Source organism: Citrus clementina, unplaced genomic scaffold (assembly GCF_000493195.1).
Source record: "Citrus clementina cultivar Clemenules unplaced genomic scaffold, Citrus_clementina_v1.0 scaffold_5, whole genome shotgun sequence".
NCBI lineage: Eukaryota > Viridiplantae > Streptophyta > Magnoliopsida > Sapindales > Rutaceae > Citrus > Citrus x clementina.
The window spans coordinates 6,142,575-6,165,709 of NW_006262201.1; the positions used below are offsets into that span (position 1 = coordinate 6,142,575).

The 23,135-nt window shown below is 30.9% G+C and overlaps 2 protein-coding genes across 3 annotated transcripts in view; both read left to right on the top strand.

Annotated features, from left to right (window-relative positions):
- Positions 1 to 213: 213 nt before the first annotated feature.
- Positions 214 to 23,135, top strand: part of LOC112097670 (disease resistance RPP8-like protein 3) — a 53,844-nt gene continuing 30,922 nt past the window's right edge. Inside the window, exons 1-2 of one of the 2 annotated variants that reach the window (XR_002905173.1) lie at positions 214 to 243; positions 1,689 to 1,720. The gene's annotated coding sequence lies outside the window, so the exon portion shown is untranslated. Of the gene's footprint in view, positions 244 to 1,688; positions 1,721 to 23,135 lie in introns of those variants that run through there. The other variant, XM_024182959.1, reaches the window with a different exon arrangement.
- LOC112097671 (disease resistance RPP8-like protein 3) lies at positions 1,814 to 4,549 on the top strand. Its single transcript, XM_024182960.1, has 2 exons — positions 1,814 to 4,280; positions 4,422 to 4,549. Exon 1 carries the CDS (start codon positions 1,829 to 1,831, stop codon positions 4,265 to 4,267), a length of 2,439 nt encoding a protein of 812 aa, XP_024038728.1. The 5' UTR covers positions 1,814 to 1,828; the 3' UTR covers positions 4,268 to 4,280; positions 4,422 to 4,549.

Below are 23,135 nucleotides of genomic sequence, written 5' to 3' on the forward strand. Positions count from 1 at the left end.
TAATTAGAAGTAAAGCTAAAATGCTCCTTCGCCTTTCCTCCCTTTTCTCTTAACTTGTGATTTCTTATGCAATCATTTTCAATCGTACCAACACCATTCATTTATCAATATCCAGTTTGAATAAAATTCTACAATTTGATTTTTTTTGCTTCTTCCACATAATTGTTTGATTGTGGTGCTTTCAGTCAGAATTAGATATCATCGGGACATTAAATCTTTGATTACTCAAACAATCAATAACAGGTATTTTATTATCTGAATTATTCATTTAATAACTTCATTTTATTTATTTTTATCTCATGAATGTTAGATCCACTTTAGGTTTGTGATTAATTATTTTTCACAAGTTATATTTTTTATTTTCATTTTCATAAGTATCAAAGTCATCACTATCATGCACACGTTGCTTGTACTTTTATTGTGTAAAAATCATCACCCACAAATAATATTAAATGAAATTCACTTGCCCATTGAAAAATATGTGTATATACTATTTTTTAAAAACCATTATTCTCCCTTGGAGCTTACTATTATTTAGTACACGAAGTAAATAAATAAATAGATATATAACTTGATGGAGTTATTTGCGAATAGGAATTACTATTTATTTAGTTTTGTGTTTCTGCATCAGTATTATCTTCTCTGTTATATTTGCTTTTAGCAACTCAAAGTGCGGATTGAGCTACGGTGCACCCTTCTTTTTGTATTTTTTTGGCTGCACCCCATAGTCTCTTCTATATTTACAGTTTATTAAAGTAATTTATTTTTCCTCTTTCTTCAACCCCTCACTTCTACATTCTTCTAGATTTTTTCCATTTTCAATTAAACCTGTAATCAACCAATTGCAATCAATAAGAGAAACTTGACTTTCTCATTGAAGCTACTTCCTTGTTGCCTTAAGATTCATTTGCTCCACATCGCATAAGCAATAATGAATTAAACTTTTTATATAAAAGAAAATCACATAGATACATTTTTGTATCCACAATATATTCATCATACAGTGAAATTTAGGTGTAAGAAAATTGAAATTTTTGATGTTTTATTACGCGTCTTCTTCCCCTCTTCTCTTCCATGTGTCTCTCCATTTGCTCCTTAAATAATCTAACTCTAGGGCTTTCTAATAATTGGATAATTATTATAATAATTATTATTATTTTATCAGTAAAGCTCCTCTTATTATGTTAATGAGTTTGTTTTCTTAGGAAAAAATAATATTTTAGCAAATGATCAAAAGTGAGAGCTTTAACAAAAATTCAAAATCTGTCTTAGTTTTCATTGTCTTTGACGCATCTGGCATGTTTGATTTCTTGATTATAACTTGCAAAAGTGGGTACTATAACACAATGACAATGATTAGTGATTTGTGCTGAGAGAATTTGGGAACAAAAGATATTTGTTCATAAACAAACAACACATCCCTGCCCTTGAAACTCCTTTTGTGTCAGATCCAATGGTGGCAGAACAAAGAGACACAAAGACGGGTACGGTGTAACCGTTCCACCATAGCTAGATCCCTCGAGTGCATTGTTCTTCATTCTAATATTTTTGCAACATAGAAAATAACTTACGAAAAACAATACCAAACAGCTCCTTAGTTAGAGATAGTTATTTGACAACACAAGTACTCTGTTTTGCATATATTTATATATTTTTAATAGCTCTGTTTGAAAATTCCGGCTACACAGTATAAGTGAGAGAAGGAGACATACTGGACGTTTACCTCCGACTATTTTGTGAGAGGTTGAAAAGGGTGTTAGCAGGTGAAGAAGGCACGTTACCGTTGCCTGATTCAACAAATTTAGCCCCGCTTTTTCAAAACCTTCTTATGGAGTCCGAAATTATTGCTACTACTCTACTGGAAAACTATGAAGCTGACATGGCTCGGCTTTTGTTTCAACTCATTAGAGAAGAATTCGATGAACCCAAAATATCTTTGCCTTTTTTGCAACTGTTGGACTTAGAAGAAAGTGATGAAGACGTTAAAAGACAAGATATTTTGGAAATTCTGGAAGACATCAATGACTTTGTCCATGAATCTGAGGAAGCCATTGACACATTCTTCATCAACATCATGCAGCAGCAAAACAGTGAAAGTGAAAGTGAAAGCAGTACTAGTATGGCTCTTCTTGTTGGACTACACGGTAAAATCATTGATATTAGAAATCAGATGCAACAGCTTCCACCTAGCGACAATGGTTTTGATATCAATGAACAAAGGGACAAACTCATTCACTTATTGATTGAGGGACAATCTCAACTTGATATCAATGAATTTGAAAGGGGCAGAGAGGAGTTGTTTGATTTGTTGATTGAGGGACCATCTGGGCTTTCAGTGGTTGCAATTCTCGACAGCAGTGGCTTCGATAAGACTGCTTTTGCTGCAGATACTTACAATAATAATCACGTCAAGTTCTATTTTGACTGTCTTGCTTGGGTCAGGGTTTCCATAGTCTACGATTTTGGCAAGATATTGGATGACATAATCAAGTCTGTGATGCCTCCATCTCGGGTTAGTGTAATTATCGGTGAAGATTATCAATTGAAGAAATCTGTTCTTCGAGATTACGTAACCAACAAGAAGTACTTTATTGTGCTTGATGATGTCTTCGATGATCGTGAGATATGGAGTGATCTTGAAGAAGTTCTTCCTGATAATCAGAATGGAAGCAGAGTATTGATATTGGTCACTGATCCAGACCTCCTTTCGTCGTTGGAAATGGAAAACGGAGAGAAGATTCGGCTTGATTCAGTGCTCATTGGAGGACCATTGATCAGATTAAAGCATGAGGCCTGGCAATTTTTCATCCTACACTATGGAAGTATGCCATTAGGAAATTATCTTCAAGGCGAAGCGATTCCGACAGTTTGGAGACAAATTTATTCTGTGATGGAGTTACCTTTTCACTTGAAAGTCTGCTGCATCTATTTGTGTGTCTTCCGTCCAAGTATTGAGATATCTACGAGGCAATTATATCAGTTGTGGGTAGCTGAAGGTTTCATATCATCCAACGGTGAAGAAACTGCCGAACATTACTTGAAAGAACTAATCCAACGCGGCTTCATTCAAGTGAGTAAGAGAAGAGCCGGCGGCACAATTAAAGCGTGTTATGTTCCAAGTCTTGAATTTACTTCATTGGCTTTGATGGCTGAAAAGACGATATTTGTCTGGAATCCTGGCATGGAAGAGGAATCACTATCAAATGTTAAACGGTGCTTCATTTGGGAACATCTGATTGAGTTTTTATCTTTAGAACATCCTGACATCTATCTCCAATCTTTTCTGAATCACAGTTCAAAAACCGATCATCTGGCTCTGATACAGTGCGAGAATTTTTGTAAAAAGTTCAAACACCTTCGGGTATTGAACTTGGGTTCTGCAGTTCTCGACCAATATCCACCCGGATTAGAAAATTTATTCTATTTGAAGTATTTGAAATTGAATATTCCTTCGCTCAAATGTCTTCCTTCACTGCTATGCACCCTTATAAACCTTCAAACACTAGAAATGCCATCTAGCTACATAGATCGGTCACCAGAGGATATTTGGATGATGCAAAAACTCATGCATCTAAACTTTGGTTCCATCACTCTGCCTGCACCTCCAAAAAATAATTCCAGCACTCTGAAAAATCTCATTTTCATATCAACCTTACACCCTAGTAGTTGTACTCCAGATATATTGGGTAGACTCCCTAATGTTCAAACTCTTAGAATATCTGGAGATTTGAGTTGCTATCATTCTGGGGTTTCCAAAAGCCTATGCCAACTACACAAACTTGAATGCTTGAAGCTGGTGAATGAAGGCAAGATGCGGCAACTCTCACGGATGATCCTGTCTGAATACAAATTTCCTCCAAGTCTGACCCAACTGAGCCTATCAAATACTGAGCTAATGGAGGATCCGATGCCGACGCTAGAAGAGCTTCCACACCTTGAGGTGCTGAAACTGAAGCAGAACTCGTACTTAGAAAGAAAGCTGGTTTGTGTTGGCTGTAGCAGTTTTCCGCAGCTCAAGATTTTGCACCTAAAATCAATGCTATGGCTGGAGGAGTGGACGATGGGGGCAGGAGCAATGCCAAAACTTGAAAGCTTAATTTTGAACCCTTGTGCGTACTTGAGAAAGCTTCCTGAGGAGCTATGGGGCATAAAGAGCTTATGCAAATTGGAGTTACATTGGCCTCAGCCAGAGTTGAGACAACGGCTACGGGCTTTTGAGGATATGGAGTGGCGGTATGGCATCCAGTTATATCCTTCTGGAATCTAACGGATTGAAAGGGGTGAGAGTTTTACTTGATAATTACTGATGTGGTATGACTTTGTTTCACCTACTCAATAGATTTTATATATGTGCTATCTGTAGTAAAACCTTCAAGGGTTCAAATTTTAATTTATGATTCTGTGTCCTTTGACTCGTGTAGGAAAAGTCAAAGGGGGAAGCATTATATATAGCTGCAATCTGGCTTTCAATTTCAACTGTAATTTCAGCATTGATCCGTTCAATTCTCTTCATTTCAGCTGCCTTTTGGGGACATTATTTTGAAGCGGATTTGCCACCAGTGACTTGAATAAGGTACCTTTTTGCTGTTGACGGTATGTATTAAGAACTGCCGTGTGCTGAAAACTCTAGGAAAAAGACATCTAGTCGAAGTTTCATTAGTGTTGTTCATGAATGTATGGTTTTGGCTGTCTTTGGACCGCATGGAAAAAGACATCTAGTCAAATTTTCATCAAGTGACTGAGGGAATTGCAACAATGCAAATAATGCCTCAGTGAACTCATACCTTATTTGAATTTCAATTGTATGGCAAAAGGATATGTATGAATTAAAATTTGCAACTTAGTAGTGTTACTTGTAATCCCTCACCCGCAAGAGTATAAATTGTAAGGTAAAGTTCGGATCAGCATTCATTGGCTAAACTGCAGACCAGAAATGCTTGATCTTGAACATCACTTGAGTTACATCAATATATAATTGGAGTAATGTAGATAAGATCAATATTGCTCAAAATATATTGTTCAAAGGAAAAATAGACAATGACGGGAAATGAACATAACTTGCTATTTCAGAAAGAAAAGTAGGGGCCTGCAGACACCAAATGGATTAAAGGAATCTCTTTTGATAAGCGTTGAAAAGGAATAAAGTGGGAAACTGAAGACAAAGCAATCAAAAATCAAAGATAAGCTAATTGTAATCCAACTAGAAGGTACTAAAAATATATTTGTCTAAATTTAAATTTAATTTCCACTGCCAATTTGTAGTTTCAATCCCCAAAATGGATCCAAAAGACTTCTCTGTCCCAATAAAACCTTTTCCCAATCAAATTCTAGGAGCAAAAATACGCAAGCATACCAATTCTGCCGTCTTCTACATGTTAACTTAGCTTTCATTGAAATTCAAGAAAGCAAAATGGCTAAAACATCCAAAATTGCAAATATGAATGTTAACAAACAAATCCACGAACCAAAACTACTCACAAATAGTGTCTTTGAGCTCCAAAGTAACACCCATGCATAGCCAGCATTTTAATTCAGCCCATGTGATACAAGCTATAATTCATTTGAATTATTTATTAGAAAAGAGAAAATAAGATAGTTTTACGGATATTTCAAGTTACATGTTTCACCGGCACACTTTATGCCAAGTCAATAATGGAACAAATAATGCGTAACCTTAAGACCCACCCAATAACAGAATCAGATGTAGTATACACAAATTGCACAATCAGAAAAGCATCCTACTGATTCTGCGATTTAATCTTTTAACCTTGTGACCCAACCAATCTCGATGAGTTGCGTGTGCAATCGCAAGTAGATACGGGATTAACCCTTCAATAAATTAATCAAAAAAATCATTATATATAGTACAACGGGAAAACCATCCACAAGTACTTATTATTTTTTAATCCTCTCTTTGAGACTTCTGCTGAACTTTTGAACACAATAATCCGAAGGAAAAAATTATGGCCCACATGGAAATTTTGATAGGATTATTACTGTGTCTAAGGAAGCAAGCATAAGTAGTTATTGTGAAAATAAATACACTGAAAAATGGAACAAAATAATCCAATAAATACAGTGACCGAACCGAAAGGCTTGTTACTCGGCGGTGGATAATATAGCCAAGGAATAATTATTTTCTCCTCCTTCCATTTCCATGCAACTCTTTCACTTCTTACTTTGTCAATAAGCTCAGAAATGCAAACGATCATGGAGGCCATAGACATTAACATGCTAAGTAATGGGTACTGGATTTTGTGGGCCGATGAAAGTTGATCGAAAATAGCCGATGGAACCTCTAGGATGAAATTGGCAATGACAAAGATTTGTTCTGGCGTAAGCTGTATTACAAATTTATCATCTAGTTAAACAAGGAACTGAGATATGTGAAAATTTTTCAATCCAAAATTAAAATTATCAATTAAAGTCCGGGATGAGTTCATAACATTCTAAATAAGTTTATTACTGCAAAATATTAAAAAAAATAATTTATAACTATAAACTGCTCCTAAATATTAATCTTGGAATTTAATGTTGGGAAAATATGTTCTTTAAAAGCATGTGTTTATTTAATTGTAATAAACAATTTTTCTGATTAATAAAATAAATGAGGTATTTTATTCAAGTATCTTGGTTGCATTAATATTTTGAGTAAAGTCCATTTAATCATATTATATGTGTTTATGTAATCACCATGTGGAACATGATTACATATGAGATTTAGTACGACTACATTGAACATGATTACATATGAGATTTAATTAACTTAGTAATAACTATCAAACTTATTAAATCTCATAGGCATTGATTTTACTATAATCTTAATCTTGAGTTAGTTATGATTTCATTATTGTAATTGTTATTCCATTTGAGTTACCAATGGGCACTGCACATTCTTGTAGTCAAGATTACCTGGTATCTTTGTGGGAGCAATTATGAGTATTGGAGTTATTGATTAACAATATAAAATTTGTACAACACATCTCTTGATGGGTTTTCGGTACTTGATCATAGAATTCTCTAGCTAGAGTGTGTCAACATATTTAGTATGTTGAAAATGATCATTAGAGAAAACCAGTAACTATCAAGGAACAAGATGTTATTAAATTGATTGGACAGTTGAGATATCAATTTAATTAACGATGTGGTACAAAGGATTGTGCAGTAAAGAAATCAATGTGGCATGGGTCGAATTATTATTCGAGAACACTATCCTGGATAGCATACAATTATGGAGGTCAATTCCTGATTAGTATTAAAAATTGTTTAATTATCAAGCGATAATATGTTATTTTATGCTTATGTTATAATTTATATTTGTGTTTATGTAATATATTATGAATTATTAATTATGTTTTAAATATATTTAATTTTGTGTATTTTTATGTGTTTATTAGGAAAATTATTAATTTCACGTACTTCGAGGCTCCAAACAGATAAACGGAGGTCAAATTTGGATTCCGGAGGTCCGAAAACCTTAAGATCAGTCAAGATCGGCTTAAAATTGGGCTTGTGTAAAAAAAGTTGACTTTTCCTGTTGACCGAGCACTGATTGGATGATGAAATGAGCTTACAATAGATATGAGTGCATGGGATAATTGGCAATCTTGACTAAATCTCAACCGTTCATGATTCAATGGCCATGATTGTGCCACGTGGCAATGGTTGGTGAAGCAAGTTGGAGGATCCGAATCTTTGTATTCGGGTCGACCCGATCCATCCATTAACCCGCCAAATCTCAACCGTTCTTTGGGTAAATCGGACGAGTCAAATGATGCCATGTGTGATGTTGACTTTTGAAGTTTGACCAGCCATTGGATCTTGATCTAAGGGTTGTGAGGAGCACATGCATGAAGCCTATGATGGACCGCAAAGCACTGGATTATGAATTTATTTTTCTATAAATAGAGCCTCATTTTTATGTTTTAATCATCTCTCTACAACTCTCTTCTTCTCAAATTCTCTCCATCTCCTTGTAATCTTGATTTCCAGGTGTGTTTTTAATATTTTGTATAATTATTTTCATTAATAAAATTAGTTTTATTTCCAATTTTAGTTGTTTTTATTTCTTTTAATTATAAGTAATTCAATTTTACTACTTCTTTTTATTTTAATTATGCTTAACTAAATAATATTAGTTAGGGGAAGGTGAAACTCTTAAGAAATAAATAGGATTTAATCAAATTCTATGTTTAATTTTATAAATTAAATTATTTTCTATTTAATTTTATACATGTTTTATATTTTGAAAATTTGATTTATTGTAGACAAACAAATGAATTTGGCACAATAAATTCTTAAGATCTTAATATAAGGCATGGTGAAATGGTATTTTGACTTATTGTAGACAAATTAAATTTTGGCACAATAAATACTTAATCCATCATAAAATTAAAGGGAAAATAATAATAATTTGTATAATTAATCTTTTGAGTAATAAATCTAAAACAAATTGGCAAAAAGAATTTATTAAGTTTTATTTATTTCTAAGAGTGGATCCATAACCCTAACTAGTTCAATTCCATAGTTTCATTTAAATTAAGTTGTTTATATTCAAGTTTTAATTTCAATTTTTAGATAAAATAAAATAAACTAATTAAATCTTTTCTCTGTGGATCGACCTCGGACTCACCGAGTTATAATACAACAAGACACTCTTATACTTGGGAGTTAAAATTTACTTTTAAGTTGTGTCAATTCCAATCTTTTAGTGGAGTAGATTTGGAATTAAATAATTGGGCTAGTTTAATTACAGGCCTAATTATTGTAGCCACTATTGTATGTACTCTTATGATTCTCGAGTTCGCTCATTTAATTGACTGCACCACTACTAGATTAATAAGTAAGATAACTAGCTATTTGGGTCAAAAGCCTAAATATATCATTTAGTGGGAGGCTTCATTTAATATGCTTGTGTGTTAGGGGCCTTATGTTATTTTACAAGGTGGGCCCCATTTAGAAAAAACAAGTAACGTGACTTTTGATTTTTATTATTTGGAGCCTAGGGTTTTCACTAAAGGGAGATATAAAAAGACTTATTTTCTTTAAAGAAAAAAGAGAGCCGTAATATACAGATCAAAGAAAAAGAATTTTTCTCTCTAAAATTGAGAGAAAAATTCTCTTGCTAGTTGCTTTAGTGGTGATAAAGGCGCCCACACGTCAAGTGCAGATCAAACTTAAGTCATAACTTAGAAGATTATTTGGTGGTAGATCGTGATCTAACAGGAGTAGTGGTGACAAATCGTGATCTAACAAGAGTGGTGGTGACGGATCGTGATCTGGGAGCCTAAATCACTTCAGCGGAAAAAACAAAGATTGTTCATCTTCTCAGATTTTCAAGGTACGATTTCTAAATTACGAATTCTTATATATTGTATGAGATCGATCCTAAAAGTTTTATAAAAATTAAAAAAAAAACTGATTTTTCCCCAACATTTAATTCCAGATCAAAAATGATTTCTGAGATGTATATTGAAGATAGGTAGATTTACGGGATAAAAACACATTATTCTTATATTTCTTCATCATTACAAAAAATACAAACATAATTTTTTTAAAATTTCAGCAAATGGGTCCCTGACAAATGAAAATGATTAAATGGTTTTGGTATTAAGCTAAATACTGTCTATGAAAATCTAATACTAAAAGATTAATTTTTTCATTTTAACAAGATCAAGGCTTAATAATTAATTATTTGATACAAATGGCAAAATAGTGAGCTTATTAGTTGAAACATTAAACTCTCCTTTTGTAATTAAAAAAAAATTATCTACTATTTTACCTGAGATGTGCTGTAAAATGTCACCATTGGTCGAATAAAATTTTCTATAGATAAAATAGTGCGAGATAAAAGAAAGTTGAATCTAAGAATATTTGTTTTTAAAGGGCATAAGAGTTTTGATAGGTTTTGAAACATGCCGAGGCAAACAATTAATATATTTTTGGAAAATAATAGGGAGGGTTTGGTTATTTAATCTTGATTAAGGTTAAATTCTTTACCTTTCGAGCTGGGTGATCTCTCTTGAGATCCGCCTTCGGATCTTCGATATCGCCAATATCATTTTCTCTTTCTGTTTCGATTCCTATAAATTTGGAGTTCTCATCAGTTGCTTCAGGTAAGAACGGAGGAAGATCAACATGAGAATGAGGGTCATCGTCCTCAGTTGTTCTACTACTCTGGAATACAAATGCATGCCAGTTGTTACGAATTAAATACAAATTCAGGCCGACCATTTTCCTAGTATTTGAGTCTCAATTGATGAGACAGTTTATTTGTAATTGGCACTCCAAGATAACTAGCAGTACTCATAAATTAAAAGAACGATGAGTGACTGACCTCTGGAGCCAAGTCATCTTCTATATGTGGTTCCGTAGGCTTGAGATCTACAGCATCATCCTCTTCCGCATTTATGCTCAGGTAAATAGAAGAGGGTGATGACCCAGCATCAGAATGGGTGCCATCAGTCTCATTGGTGCTCGAGCCACTACCCTGAAATTCATCATGAAAAAACTAACGCAATTAACTAAGAGATGGCACTCTCTCACATATTCCGCCAATCAATGAATGTGCAATTAATGCATGTATATATATATATAGAGGGAGAGAGAAATGTTCCAGTCAGGAATTTTAAAGTGCAGGAAAGTACGGGAAACCTTTAAAACCGCATGGTTTTAAAGGCTTAAAACTGTAAGCCTTTAAAGCCGTGTGGTTTTAAAGCTTTCCTGAACTTTCCCGCACTTTAAATTCCCTTACCAGAAAACTATATATATATATATATATATATATATATATATATAAGAGAAGAAAATTCCACATATACTCGATTACCAGGATGGGGAATCCCTTCTTGATTTTGGTCTTGTATTGCCATACAATAATGTTAGATTTACAGAGTTGTGACACAAATTAAATTTGGATCCTAACTAATGCTATTTATGTGTCATTTACTATTCTTTGAGACCTAATCTGATAATTAATTGTTGAGTTTCATCATTTCTCTATTCTCATCTATGCTCAACGCAAATAAAAAATACGAACAAATAGAGAAAAATGATATGCTCACCCCACTGCTAAACGCCCTTACCTTGAACCCCACTCAAGCAAAAATAGTTTTCAAAAAAGAAAATTTGATATGCAATTCCAAAAAAAAAAAAAAAAAGCTTGAGTGGGTTTGGGGTTTATTGATGGGGGAGAGTCGTACGGTTATGATAAATAGAAACCTCGATCACTTGGGATCGGGATCGCTTGTTGAGTTTAGTCTTCTTAAGAAGCTCGTCATGTCGTTTCTTCATTTCAGCAACAGCAGCTCTCATTTTCCTTCGACCTCCTCTGGTAGCACTCTTGATATCGACCCTGAAGTCTTTCAAAAACTTATCCATTTTTTAATGCAGTAAGAAATTAATCTTTTTTCCCTCTCTTATATATACTACGTCGCATGCCCACTGTTTCCTCTGTTTAATTAATTTGTCAGTGCATTCAATTGCTAGGAATCAAGGCTGCAGTGTTTTACAACAACATTTAATTAGAATGAAATTGAAGAGAAGGGAGGGTTTGAAAATAACCCTTGACAAAACGGATAATGATCAGGCCAACGATGGTTTCTAGGTAAAAGGTCTTGGTATGCATGTCTTTACTTGGAGAATTAATATTGGTATGATACTATGATCACAGATGAGAGAATGTTTGTCCGTGCAACTTTATCGTGGCATATATCACATATACGATATTATTATAAATTCCCCTACCTAGGATTCGTCAGTTAATTTTATTTTAAGTTGACACATTAATGCGTACGCACACGCAAGGGGTTAGGTTATGCTCAAACACGGGACTTTCGCTCTAATACCACACTAATTAATGAAGTCATTTAACCTAAGCTAATTATGTAAGAATATAGCTCATGTTTTACAAAATGGAAAAAGTCGCCCGCACCCCCATTTTTTTTTTAAATAAATGGTCACACCCATGAGTTTTATAAATGGTCATACAAATCCGAAATAAAAATTTAATAATAATTATAAATATAAAATTTAATAATAATTATAAATACCATAGATATTAAGATAAAATAATTAATAAAAATAAAATATATTAAATATAATTAATTAAATGACATATATATGATATGAAAATTATTTTTAATATTAATCTAATATAGACATAATAAAAAATTTATTAAAAAAATATATAATACAGATTTTGTAAGTTATGTTGAATATTAAATGCAATTATTTGAATATTATAAACTTTTGCATGAACATGTTTTACTAATATTAAAACATATCTGTCATATCAATAATATTAATACAATTCTTTTAATATTCAAAATGATTTATAAAATTTATATTATTTTTTTATATTAGATCATTTTAATATAGAATTTTTTAAGTCATTTTTATTGTAATAGTTGAAGGGTATAATCATAAAATAGAGGTGTGTGTGATCATTTACGAAACCCTTATGACTTTTCATTAGGAAAAAGACACCTACACTCTCAAGCTTTGAGGAAATGGTCACAAAGATACTTTAGTTTTCAAAAAAGGACACCAAAACCCCTTTAGTAATTAGAAAATTGATTTTATATTTTTTTAATTAATACAAATTTCATACAAATAATATAATCTATCTAGTAGACTAATAATATTAAATTACTTTTTAACATTTACAATAATATTAAAATTTTAAATTATTATATTTTCTTTAATAATATAAAATTAAAAAATATCTTAGGTTTTGATTCAAGGTTTTTAAGTTTCTTATTGTTCTTTTTTTCACTTTTTTTATTAATGATGATACTGAATAGATGGTTTGGGGCTTCCTGCTATTGGAAGGCTATATATAAATCTATCATTTGGCAACGGAAAGAAGAAATATAAAATCAAATTTGTTATAGATGTTGAATATTAAATGCAATTATTTGAATATTATAAACTTTTATTTTTTCTCTCCTAATTATTAATATGGTGGAGTTAGACAGTTGTCGGAGTTAGAACATATTTCCCTCGATTATTAGTGAAGATAAAAATTTAGGCTGTTAAGAATAGGTCCCAACAGATGGCTGATTGTAATAAAAAATACCAAATAAAAAAAATGCTCAAGATGCAATTAGTCAACAACATATGAGTCGTTGTGACAAATGCCACAGTTTAAGCTTGCATATTATACAAATGTATATAATAGTGTACAAACTGGTCTTAAAGCGTTGTTAATTTCTTTGGAGTCATCGACGGTCCGGCCGTTCACTATATATGTTTTGGCTAACGCTGCGTTACGTTAAACGTAACATACATTCCACAAAAGAATAATATCAATAAGTGCCCCTAATTATTATGGAAACTACATTATTTGAATTAAAAGAAATACTGTTAAATCTCAAAGAAGAAATGAAAGAAATCAAACAAGAAATAGGAAAGATAAAAATAGAATTGTCTGTAATTCAATTAAGCCAAAAGAAAAATAAAAGAGTGGAAAATTTTGAAATACTAAAATCTGGAATAATTGGAACAAGCCTTAAAAAACCCATACAAAAACCTCAACCAGGCAGCTACGATGACTGGTTTGTAAAAACTCAATACCCAAAAATATTAGAAGAAACAGAAAAATTGAAAGCAGAATTAAAAATTGAAGAAAAAGGAAAAGAAAAATTAGAAATAAAAGAAACATCACTTAGCGATACTGATTAATGGATGAAATACTAGAAGAAGTAACTGAAAAATTCAGTGACATAAATCTAAGTGATTTGGAAGAATTTGAAAGAGAATATTGTGTAAAAATGAATGCTGCTGGAGGACCAGAAATGAAACCTAATGTAGCAGAGCCAAGCCATAGATATGAAATACAAAAGAAGAAAAGACCATTTTTTGAATATAATCCACCCACCAAAAATAATCATTGGAAGAAAGAATACCAACCTAATAATGACCATCTAATACCTATAAGTAATGCTGGTACATTTTTAGACTTAGACTGTAAAATAGACCCCCGAAAGGCTTTAGTGGAATGGGGAATGCAAATGAAATTATTTTTTCTGTTTAATGGATCAAGAGAAGATTGGAATGTTGAAACAGAAGAAGAAAAAATAAACATATTTGCTGATATCTTAATAGCAAGCTTTACAGGAAATGTATTTAATTGGTGGAAAGGACTAAGTGAAGATACACAAGGATTGATAAAGGATTCAACTAAAGTAGCATTAGGAAGAAATAAAGGATTAGGGATTGAAAGAATAATTGAATATATTGCTAGTGAATTTTTAGGAGAAGATTGGTTACAAAACACAGAAAATGAATCAAAACGTGATAAATTAGAAGCTAGAATGAGGCTAATAAATTTAACAATTTGTAATATGTGTTTTGTTAAAGAATACACCTGTGAATTTTCTAAATATTATTATACCCAGTTTATGAGTCATGAAGATCAAAATATTTACAAAAATTTATACTATTCTAAACTTCCTTACCATTGGAATGGATATTTTATTAACGAATATGAAAAATATACTAGTAATAATGAAAGTAGACTTCCAGATACATTAGGATCTAGAATAAGATTTTTAAATACAAGATTAAGTGAAATATGTATTCAAAGGAATCTAATAAAAAAGAGTAAAAATATTACAAAAATATGTTGTGAAAAAACAGAAATGCCTACTCAATGGGGATGTTATACACCGCATAAAAGACATAAGAAATCTAATAAAAAAGAAAAAAGATATAAGAAATATAAGAAATATAATAATTTTAAACGAAAATACAAAAAAGCAGGAAGAAAATATTATAAAAGAAAATATAAAAATCAAAGAAAAATATTAGATAAATCCAAATGTAAATGTTGGAATTGTGGAGAGATGGGACACATCAGTACAGATTGTACAAAAAAGAAAGTTAGACTTTTAAAAGAAGATTTTGAAAATATAGAAAGTGATCTAGAAGAAATAAGTAATCTCTCAGAATATGACGGAAGAGAAGTCTATATGGTAGAAACATCAGAAGATGAATTCGAATAGGGAAGAAATAATGGAAAATGAAAATGTAGAAGAAATAGAAGAAATAGAAAAAGAAGAAAATAAAAGTGGATATAGTCTTGTAGCTACTTTTAATAAAGAAAAATATAATAAACTTTTAAAATTGAATATGGAAAAACCAGAATATGGAATACTAAATAGATTTCGAGATCTATTTAAAAGAAAAAGAATTATATTACATGAATATTATGAGCAAGAAAAAGCTGTAACAATTACACAAGCTGAAGGAAATATTAGATTCAGTTTGCTTAATAAAAGATCAATAGACTTAGCATTAAGGAAAATAAAAAGTGAATCAACTAAAGAAAAAATTCAATATGTATATTTGGCAGAAATTCAAATCTTAATAAAATCGCTTTTTAAAGAAGGAATAGATAGCCCCATAGTTCTATCATTACATGATCAAAGGTTTACAGACCCTAGCATAGGACATTTAGGGACAATAGAAGGAAATTTATGTTACACTAAATTATTATTTACCTGCCACCCTAGATACTGCATACATATAAAAGATAAAAATATAGATGAAACATTAAGTTTACATTTTAAATTACTAAAGAAAAATCTAATGAAAGAAGGAAATAGAATAATGACATTACACTATTCAGCTTTGTATAGTTTTTGCAATTCGAATTATGGAGAAATATATGGAAATAAACCTTATATAGAAATAAATAAGGATTGTGAAGATATAGCGACATTTATAGAACCTATAATTCAAGATTACAAAATTCCCATTAATTATGAATTAAGAATAGATGATAAAAAACCATTTTTAGATAATAATAATGAAAACTCTATAATTCCTATAAGTTTTGCAGGAAGAACCCTAATAAGGGGAAGTTCATCTAGAAGATTAAGCACTGATAGACAAATAACAAAATCCATACCCACTAATAGTATAATGAAAATATTAGGACAATACTTCAATGGTATTGATTATACAACAAAAATACCTATATTAATAGATACAGGTACCAGTCATAATTATATGAACCATACCAAAAATAAAGGACTTTTAGTAAAAGAAAAAGAAATTCCTTATGAATATACTGATTTCAATGGTAATAAACATATTTGTAGACAAGAAGTCAAAGTCCCTATAATCATAGAAGGACTTAGAATAATAGTACCTTGTTATATAGATTCATTTATGACTACAGATCCAGAAAAACATATAATACTAGGAAATAGTTTTTTAAATGATTTAGAATATTACAAAATTGAATCAAATAAAATAACTTTCCTTCTACAAGGTCAAAGAATAATTTGCGATACATGTTAAAACAAGCTTATGTAAAATACCCTATGTCTGTTTATATCCAAGTAAATATACCAGAAAAAGACATAGATACTTGTGCTTTAATTGACACAGGTAGTGAAATAACTATTATGAAATCCTTTTTATCTAATAAATGGGAATCAATGAAAAATTAAAAATTGTAGATTACTGGTGATAAACACAAGTAAACCAATCCATATAAACTTGGCCATATTACTAGGCAGTAAAGTAATTAATATTAACCAAATCTTTCAATATAATAATCTAGATTGTGATATACTTTTAGGAAATGACTTTTTACAACAATTTCAATATTACCAACAGACTACATATATGATCACCTTAAAAACCCCTTGTAATCATATTTTACGAATCCCACGTGAATTTCGACCCTACCGAGTTCAGCCAGCCCAGCATGGTGATAAGCACATTTATGAAAAATATTATTTAATACAAAAAGGTCAGAGTTATAATATACACCTAGAAACAATAAAGTCTCAACTTGAACAAGTTTATAGTGAAAATCCGTTAGCATTATGGAAACCAGACCATCCTAGAGCAAAAATAGAATTACTTGAAAATAGAATTATAAGGTTAAAACCTATGATGTATACAGAAGAAGATAGAGAAGAATTCAAAATCCAAATAAAAGAATTATTAAATTTAAAACTCATTAGGAATAGCAATAGCCCACATAATAGTCCAGCTTTCATGGTCAGGAAAAGAGTAGAACAAGTAAGAGGAAAAGCAAGAATGGTCATAAATTATAAAGAATTAAATAAATATACAAAATTTGATGGATATTTTCTCCCTAATAAAGAAGTATTAATAAATCTTGTAAAAAATAAGAACTATTATTCAAAATTCGACTGTAAATCAGGATTTTGGCAAATAAAAATGGAAGAAAATAGTATTCCTTATACAGCTTTTAGAACCCCACAAGGACATTATGAATGGTTAGTAATGCCCTTTGGACTAAAGAATGCCCCTCAAATTTTCCAAAGTAGAATGGATAAAATATTTAGAAATTATAATTACATTATAGTATATGTTGATGATATATTAATTGCATCAGAAACAGTGGAGGAACATAGACACCATTTAAAAGAATTTGTTAATATATGTATTAAGGAAGGCATAGTATTATCTAGCAAAAAAGTAGTTATAGAACATAAGAAAATAGAATTCTTAGGAATGATACTTGATAAACAAGGCATTAGACTTCAGAGTCATATAGGAAGAAAAATAATCGAATTTCCAGATAAACTAGAAAATAAACAACAAATACAAAAGTTTTTAGGATGTTTAAATTATGCAGAAGGATTTATAAAAGATCTAGCCAAAAAGAGAAATTTACTTCAGAAATTACTAAGAAAACATAATACTAGAGGATGGAGTGAAGAACATACAGAAACTGTAAAAAATTTAAAACAAGAATGTAAAAACCTCCCAGCATTGAGATTACCTAACGAAAAAGATAAATTAATAATTCAAACAGATGCGTCAGATTTATATTGGGGAGCAATTCTGAAAACTGATATAAATGAAATTTGTAGATACACCAGTGGAACATTTAATCAGGCACAAGTCAACTATCCAGTACATGAAAAAGAACTCCTTGCAATATACAAAGGAATTAAAAAATTCTCTTTATTTTTACTTCAAAAACATTTTATAGTAGAAACAGATAATTCTCAAGTAAGTTCCCTTATTAATAAAATTTTGCCAAATGAACCTCAATATAGAAGGCTACATAGATGGCAAGTTTATTTATCTTATTATAATTTTAAAATAATATATATAAAAGGGACTAACAATTTCCTTGTAGATTTTCTAAACAGGAACATAGAATTCGGAGAATGAATCCCGAAGCAAATAGAACTATCGGGAAAATAAAAGCCGAGATACAAAGACTCAAGGCTGAAGCATCTGACATAATTGATGCAATACAATACATAAAAGAGGCTTCAGAGGCTCATGAGAAAGGAGTAAATTTGTTAGAGTCATATATAGACGACTTAACAAAAATGCTCTCTATAAACACGAGCCCAATAGAAATAAACCCAAATATCGGAAGCAGTAGTGGACCCTTTAGAGAAGATAAACCAATCTCTGATCCAGTTACAAATAAAACCATATCCATAGAAATTGAGTCACCAAAATCAGACCCGCCAAAAAAGTTTATTCAAATAGACAATCCTTACATGGAAGAAGAGGAAAAACCCCTAAATCCAAAAGAAGAAGAATATAAACAATTTTCTACATGGATATATTCCACTTGTTCTCATAATAATACAATATTTAGAGCAACTGGAAAAAATATGTACCCCAGGATGATTGTTACAAAAGGAGCAGACCCACTCCTTGTTGGGAAAATAGCAAAATATGGCTATTTAGACTTAGTATATCCTAGTATAGATCTTCGAGAAATAGCCAGCTTTGATGAGTTACTAATAAAAGAAGTCTCAAGGTTTGCCCAAAAAAGACCCATATATTTAAAGTTTTATACTATAAGTCCAGAATACCATCAGAATATAGAATACCAAGCTTTCTACATGATTTCTGTAGGTCATATTACAAAAAATTTTAAAGTCGAAGTAGGAACAGAATATACAAATGTTCCTCACATAAATGAAACCTGGATCAGAACACGAAGAGCCAGAGGAATAAAAGCCATATGGAGCATAGCAAAGGATTTATATAAGAGAAATTTCAGATCCATCATTAAATTTCAAAATTACATCCTTATAACTTCTGAGGATGGACATACACCTTCAAATCTGTTACTAGAGTTCATCAATGAAATAAGTACTATGCGTTTCCCCAGTAGCAGCAAAACCACAGAACAAGCTTATCAACTCATGGATATAAAGCAGTGATTGACAGGCTATGGCCGACAGCATAAAACAAGAAAAAGATAAAGATGTGGTGGGCAAGATAAAGGGTGATGTCTGACAAAAGGATAAGGAGCATGAAGATAAAGATTCGAAGATAAGGCATATGGAAAAGCAACAACAAGACAAGATAAAGTGGCAGACAAGATAAAGTGGCTTGACAAGATACGAAGCATGATAGACAAGACAAGGAGCATGATAAACCTACAGGAAGATGCTTGAAAATAATGTAAAAGCACAATAATACAAGGGCAAAAATGTAACTTGCTTGATAATGATGTAAGAGCCCAATAATACAAGGGCAGAAATGTAAACATAAACCCGAGACGACTTGGGATATTAATAAAGAGCAATAATCTCTAAGAGATTATTCAACCATTTTTACAACAACTCCATTGTCCTCTATGATCATGAATAGCTAATTCTCTCAGCTCAGAATCCTAAATCAATACATCATTAATAAAAAACAAAAAATCACCATAGAAAGGAAAGAGAAACCTAAATTTATTCAACATTTCTAAGCTCAACGATCGCATTCCATACAGTAAGGCCACTCGAGTCCGCTGATCCCGTTGAGGCAAGGAGGCCGTTGAGGGAGTAAGGACAGTAAGGCTGCAGGTCACTGGAGAAAGATTGGAAGGCAAAGAAACAAGAATAGCTTGGGTAATAATTCTCAAACCTTATCTGTTGGTGGAAGTTTGTTGATTATTATTGATGAGGAGATTTATGGAGGAAGAGCTAATTTCTTTGAAGTGAAATATTTTAATGAACAACAATATCATATTAGGAAATTCTAAGGAATATATGATAAATCCAACAACTAAAATAACATATAATGATTATACAATGATTATAGATTTCAATCTAGGATCTTTCAAACAAAGTTCTTATCTTTTAAATAAAAACGAACTTGTTAGAACCGAAGAACTACAAGCAGTATATGCTCTTGAATTACCAAAGGAAATAAAAAGAAAAATAATAAATCATATAGAAATAGATACTTTAAAGCATAACATCATCATGTTAACTATAGAACAAGGAATTGACATAGCTCTGGCATATGCAGAACATGAAAATAGAGAAGCTGGACCATCATACATAAACTACTTAGAAAATTCTGATAATGAAGAACTTGAATTATATGGTATATAGGCAAGCAACCCATGACGTAAATTGGATAGACGATCCCGAATGGGCATTAGTATCCTCTGTACTTTGGGATAACAAGCCACGTACCTATAATCAGTATAGTTTATAATCATGGAAATTTATAATGAAATCAGATATTACACTGGTATAATAAATAATTTTATATATTTTATAAAAGTAGAAATATTCTATTCAGAAAATGTAACAGAAAGTTTAAATAATCAAACTTTAAATCCTACATATATTTTGGAAACTAATAGTAGCTATTACGACTTATATGTTCCCATTCTTCCTAATACATTTCCTAGAACAATTGATGGAGAACAAGTTATAGCTGTATTTTTAAGAAATAATAATAATACAGGATATGATAGATATGTGCTATAAACAATCTTAACATACAAATAAAAAATAAAAACCTTTACACCAAAATTTTTGATCTGTTTTTAGTAGTTTAATCTTTATCATTTTTTCAGTTTATTCAATTTATTATTCAGTTTAAATTTCAGTAGAATTTTTAGTTTCACCGAAACAAATGGTATCAGAGCCAAAGTTCTGAAAAATAATTCTCACAAATTAAAAACTTGATAATAATTTATTAATGGACCCGATACAAACAATAGTTAATAGCTTATACACTTTAAAGGTATATAATAAAGAAGAAATAAAAAATCTCATTATGGCTTTAAAAACTGATAAAAATAATATTAGAAACATAGAACTCGAACTAACAGAAGAACTTAGAGAACGACATATAGACACAACAGGAGGAGAGATATTAATAGAAAAGAAAATGAAATTTATAGATGAATTTATAAAATTTCTAGTATACTGGTATAAAAAAGAAACATTATGAACCATAATCAACATGCATTTAATATAATACATAAATTAGCAGATAGTATAGATCATATGATTTTAGGATGGGAAAATACATTAAATACATATATAACTTTAATAACTCAGAAAATAGATTTACTAGAACAAGAAAGAATAGGAATAATAGATTTAGGACCAGAAATTTATTCTGAAATTATAGATTTATATGAATTTGATAACCATTTAATGTTATTTAAAGAGGTAATCAAAACCTTAGAAAAAATAAGAAATAGATGCAGAAGGGATGGAAGAAGACAAATACATCTATAATTAAAAAATAGAAGGACCCAAGAAAAATTAACCAGAAAAAGGAAAAAGACAAAAAACGTAAGATACATTGATTGTAACTTAGGTACTCCCATATGTTTTTTGTATTAAAAAAAAATAATGCATGCGAGGATTCGTACAAGTTTTTTATATCCAGATAAAGAGTCCAACTAGAAAGAGACAAATCCTAATGATATGACCACTAACTGAGCTATTTACTGCATCTTGCTCTCTTTCTTTTGGATGCTTCTTAATTGTTGTTGTCTTCTTAAAGAACAAGAATAATATAGAACTTATTAAATAGAGCTTATAGCAGTAGAGCTTATAGAAGTAGAACTTATACTAATAGAGCTTTTGGACAAAAAGACATTGGGTGTTTGGTTGTCAATTAAAAAAACACTTTTGAACCATTAAACAGTTTGGTTGTGTAAAATTAAAAGTGCTTTTGTGTAATTAAATTACCAAAAAGGATATGTATTTATAATTATTTAACATGTAACAAAATGCATCCAAGCTATCAATTAATAAGAAAAAATCAGTTCAATCATTTCTTTAATTTTCAAAATTAAAAATTTCATAATTGATATATTCTCCTAAACAAATAATACTATCCAAATTAAAATGATAATTAATAATATAATTGAAATGTTAACGGAACATGAGAAGTGTCGTATTACCTGACATCCTCATCACCAAAAAACGTTGGCTATGACTATGATTACTCTCTCAAGTGTTGGTTATGTATTAGAGATTGCAAAATTAAAGTGCTGGTTATTTAAAAAAAACAAAAAGAGATAAAGTGAAGTGGCGGCAGCAATATGTTTATATGGCGGCAACAATTTTCGTTGGGTAGGTTTTATACAAAGGGTATTATGTAATTAATGAAATATGTCAAGGATATTTTTGATATTATATATTTTTTGGAAAAGCTCTCTAACCTCTACTCCCAAAAGCTCAAATTTTGGGCTTTTGCTAGTAGAGGTAAATTAGCTTATTTAAGATAAAAAAACTCTACTGAAAAAATAACCAAACACCATAAAAAAATTTAAAAAGTGCTATGCGATTAAATAAGCACTTATGACTCTTAAATAAGCCATACCAAACAGGCGCTAAGAATAGCATTTTAATGAAAAGCAAGCTGGAGTAGCTCTGTTGGCTCGGGCATGTGGCTGTTAACCGAAGGTTGAACACTCGTATTTTAATTTTTTTTTTTATATATCAAATTCCTCTCCAATAGAAATTTCATCCCACCAATTATATAAATGGGAAGGACTATTTGGACGCAGAAAATTTATTCAGAACACTCATATTTTAACTAATTTTTTTTATTCCTATAATACTAGTAAGTTAATTTGTTATTAAGGAAAATATATTATGATTACTCTTGGTACCCATTCCTCTTACTCATTCATCATCCATCTTGCGCCATATATTTGTTTTCTTCTTAAATTTTAATGATTCTGTCTCACTTCCTCATCTCATCACCTGTAGTCTCTCTCCTCTTCTTTCTTCTTCTCAACTGACTTATCAATTGAAATTGCAAAGTGTGAGTATACAAGAGAATATATCGGAGAGATGAGTTGGCATAGAATTGTGGTTTAATCATTCTTAATCTGACTTTCCTTTATTTTATTATATTTT

Excerpts from the sequence above, each read along its gene's own strand:
- LOC112097671 (XM_024182960.1), top strand. The coding sequence starts at position 1,829 with ATGGAGTCCGAAATTATTGCTACTACTCTACTGGAAAACTATGAAGCT.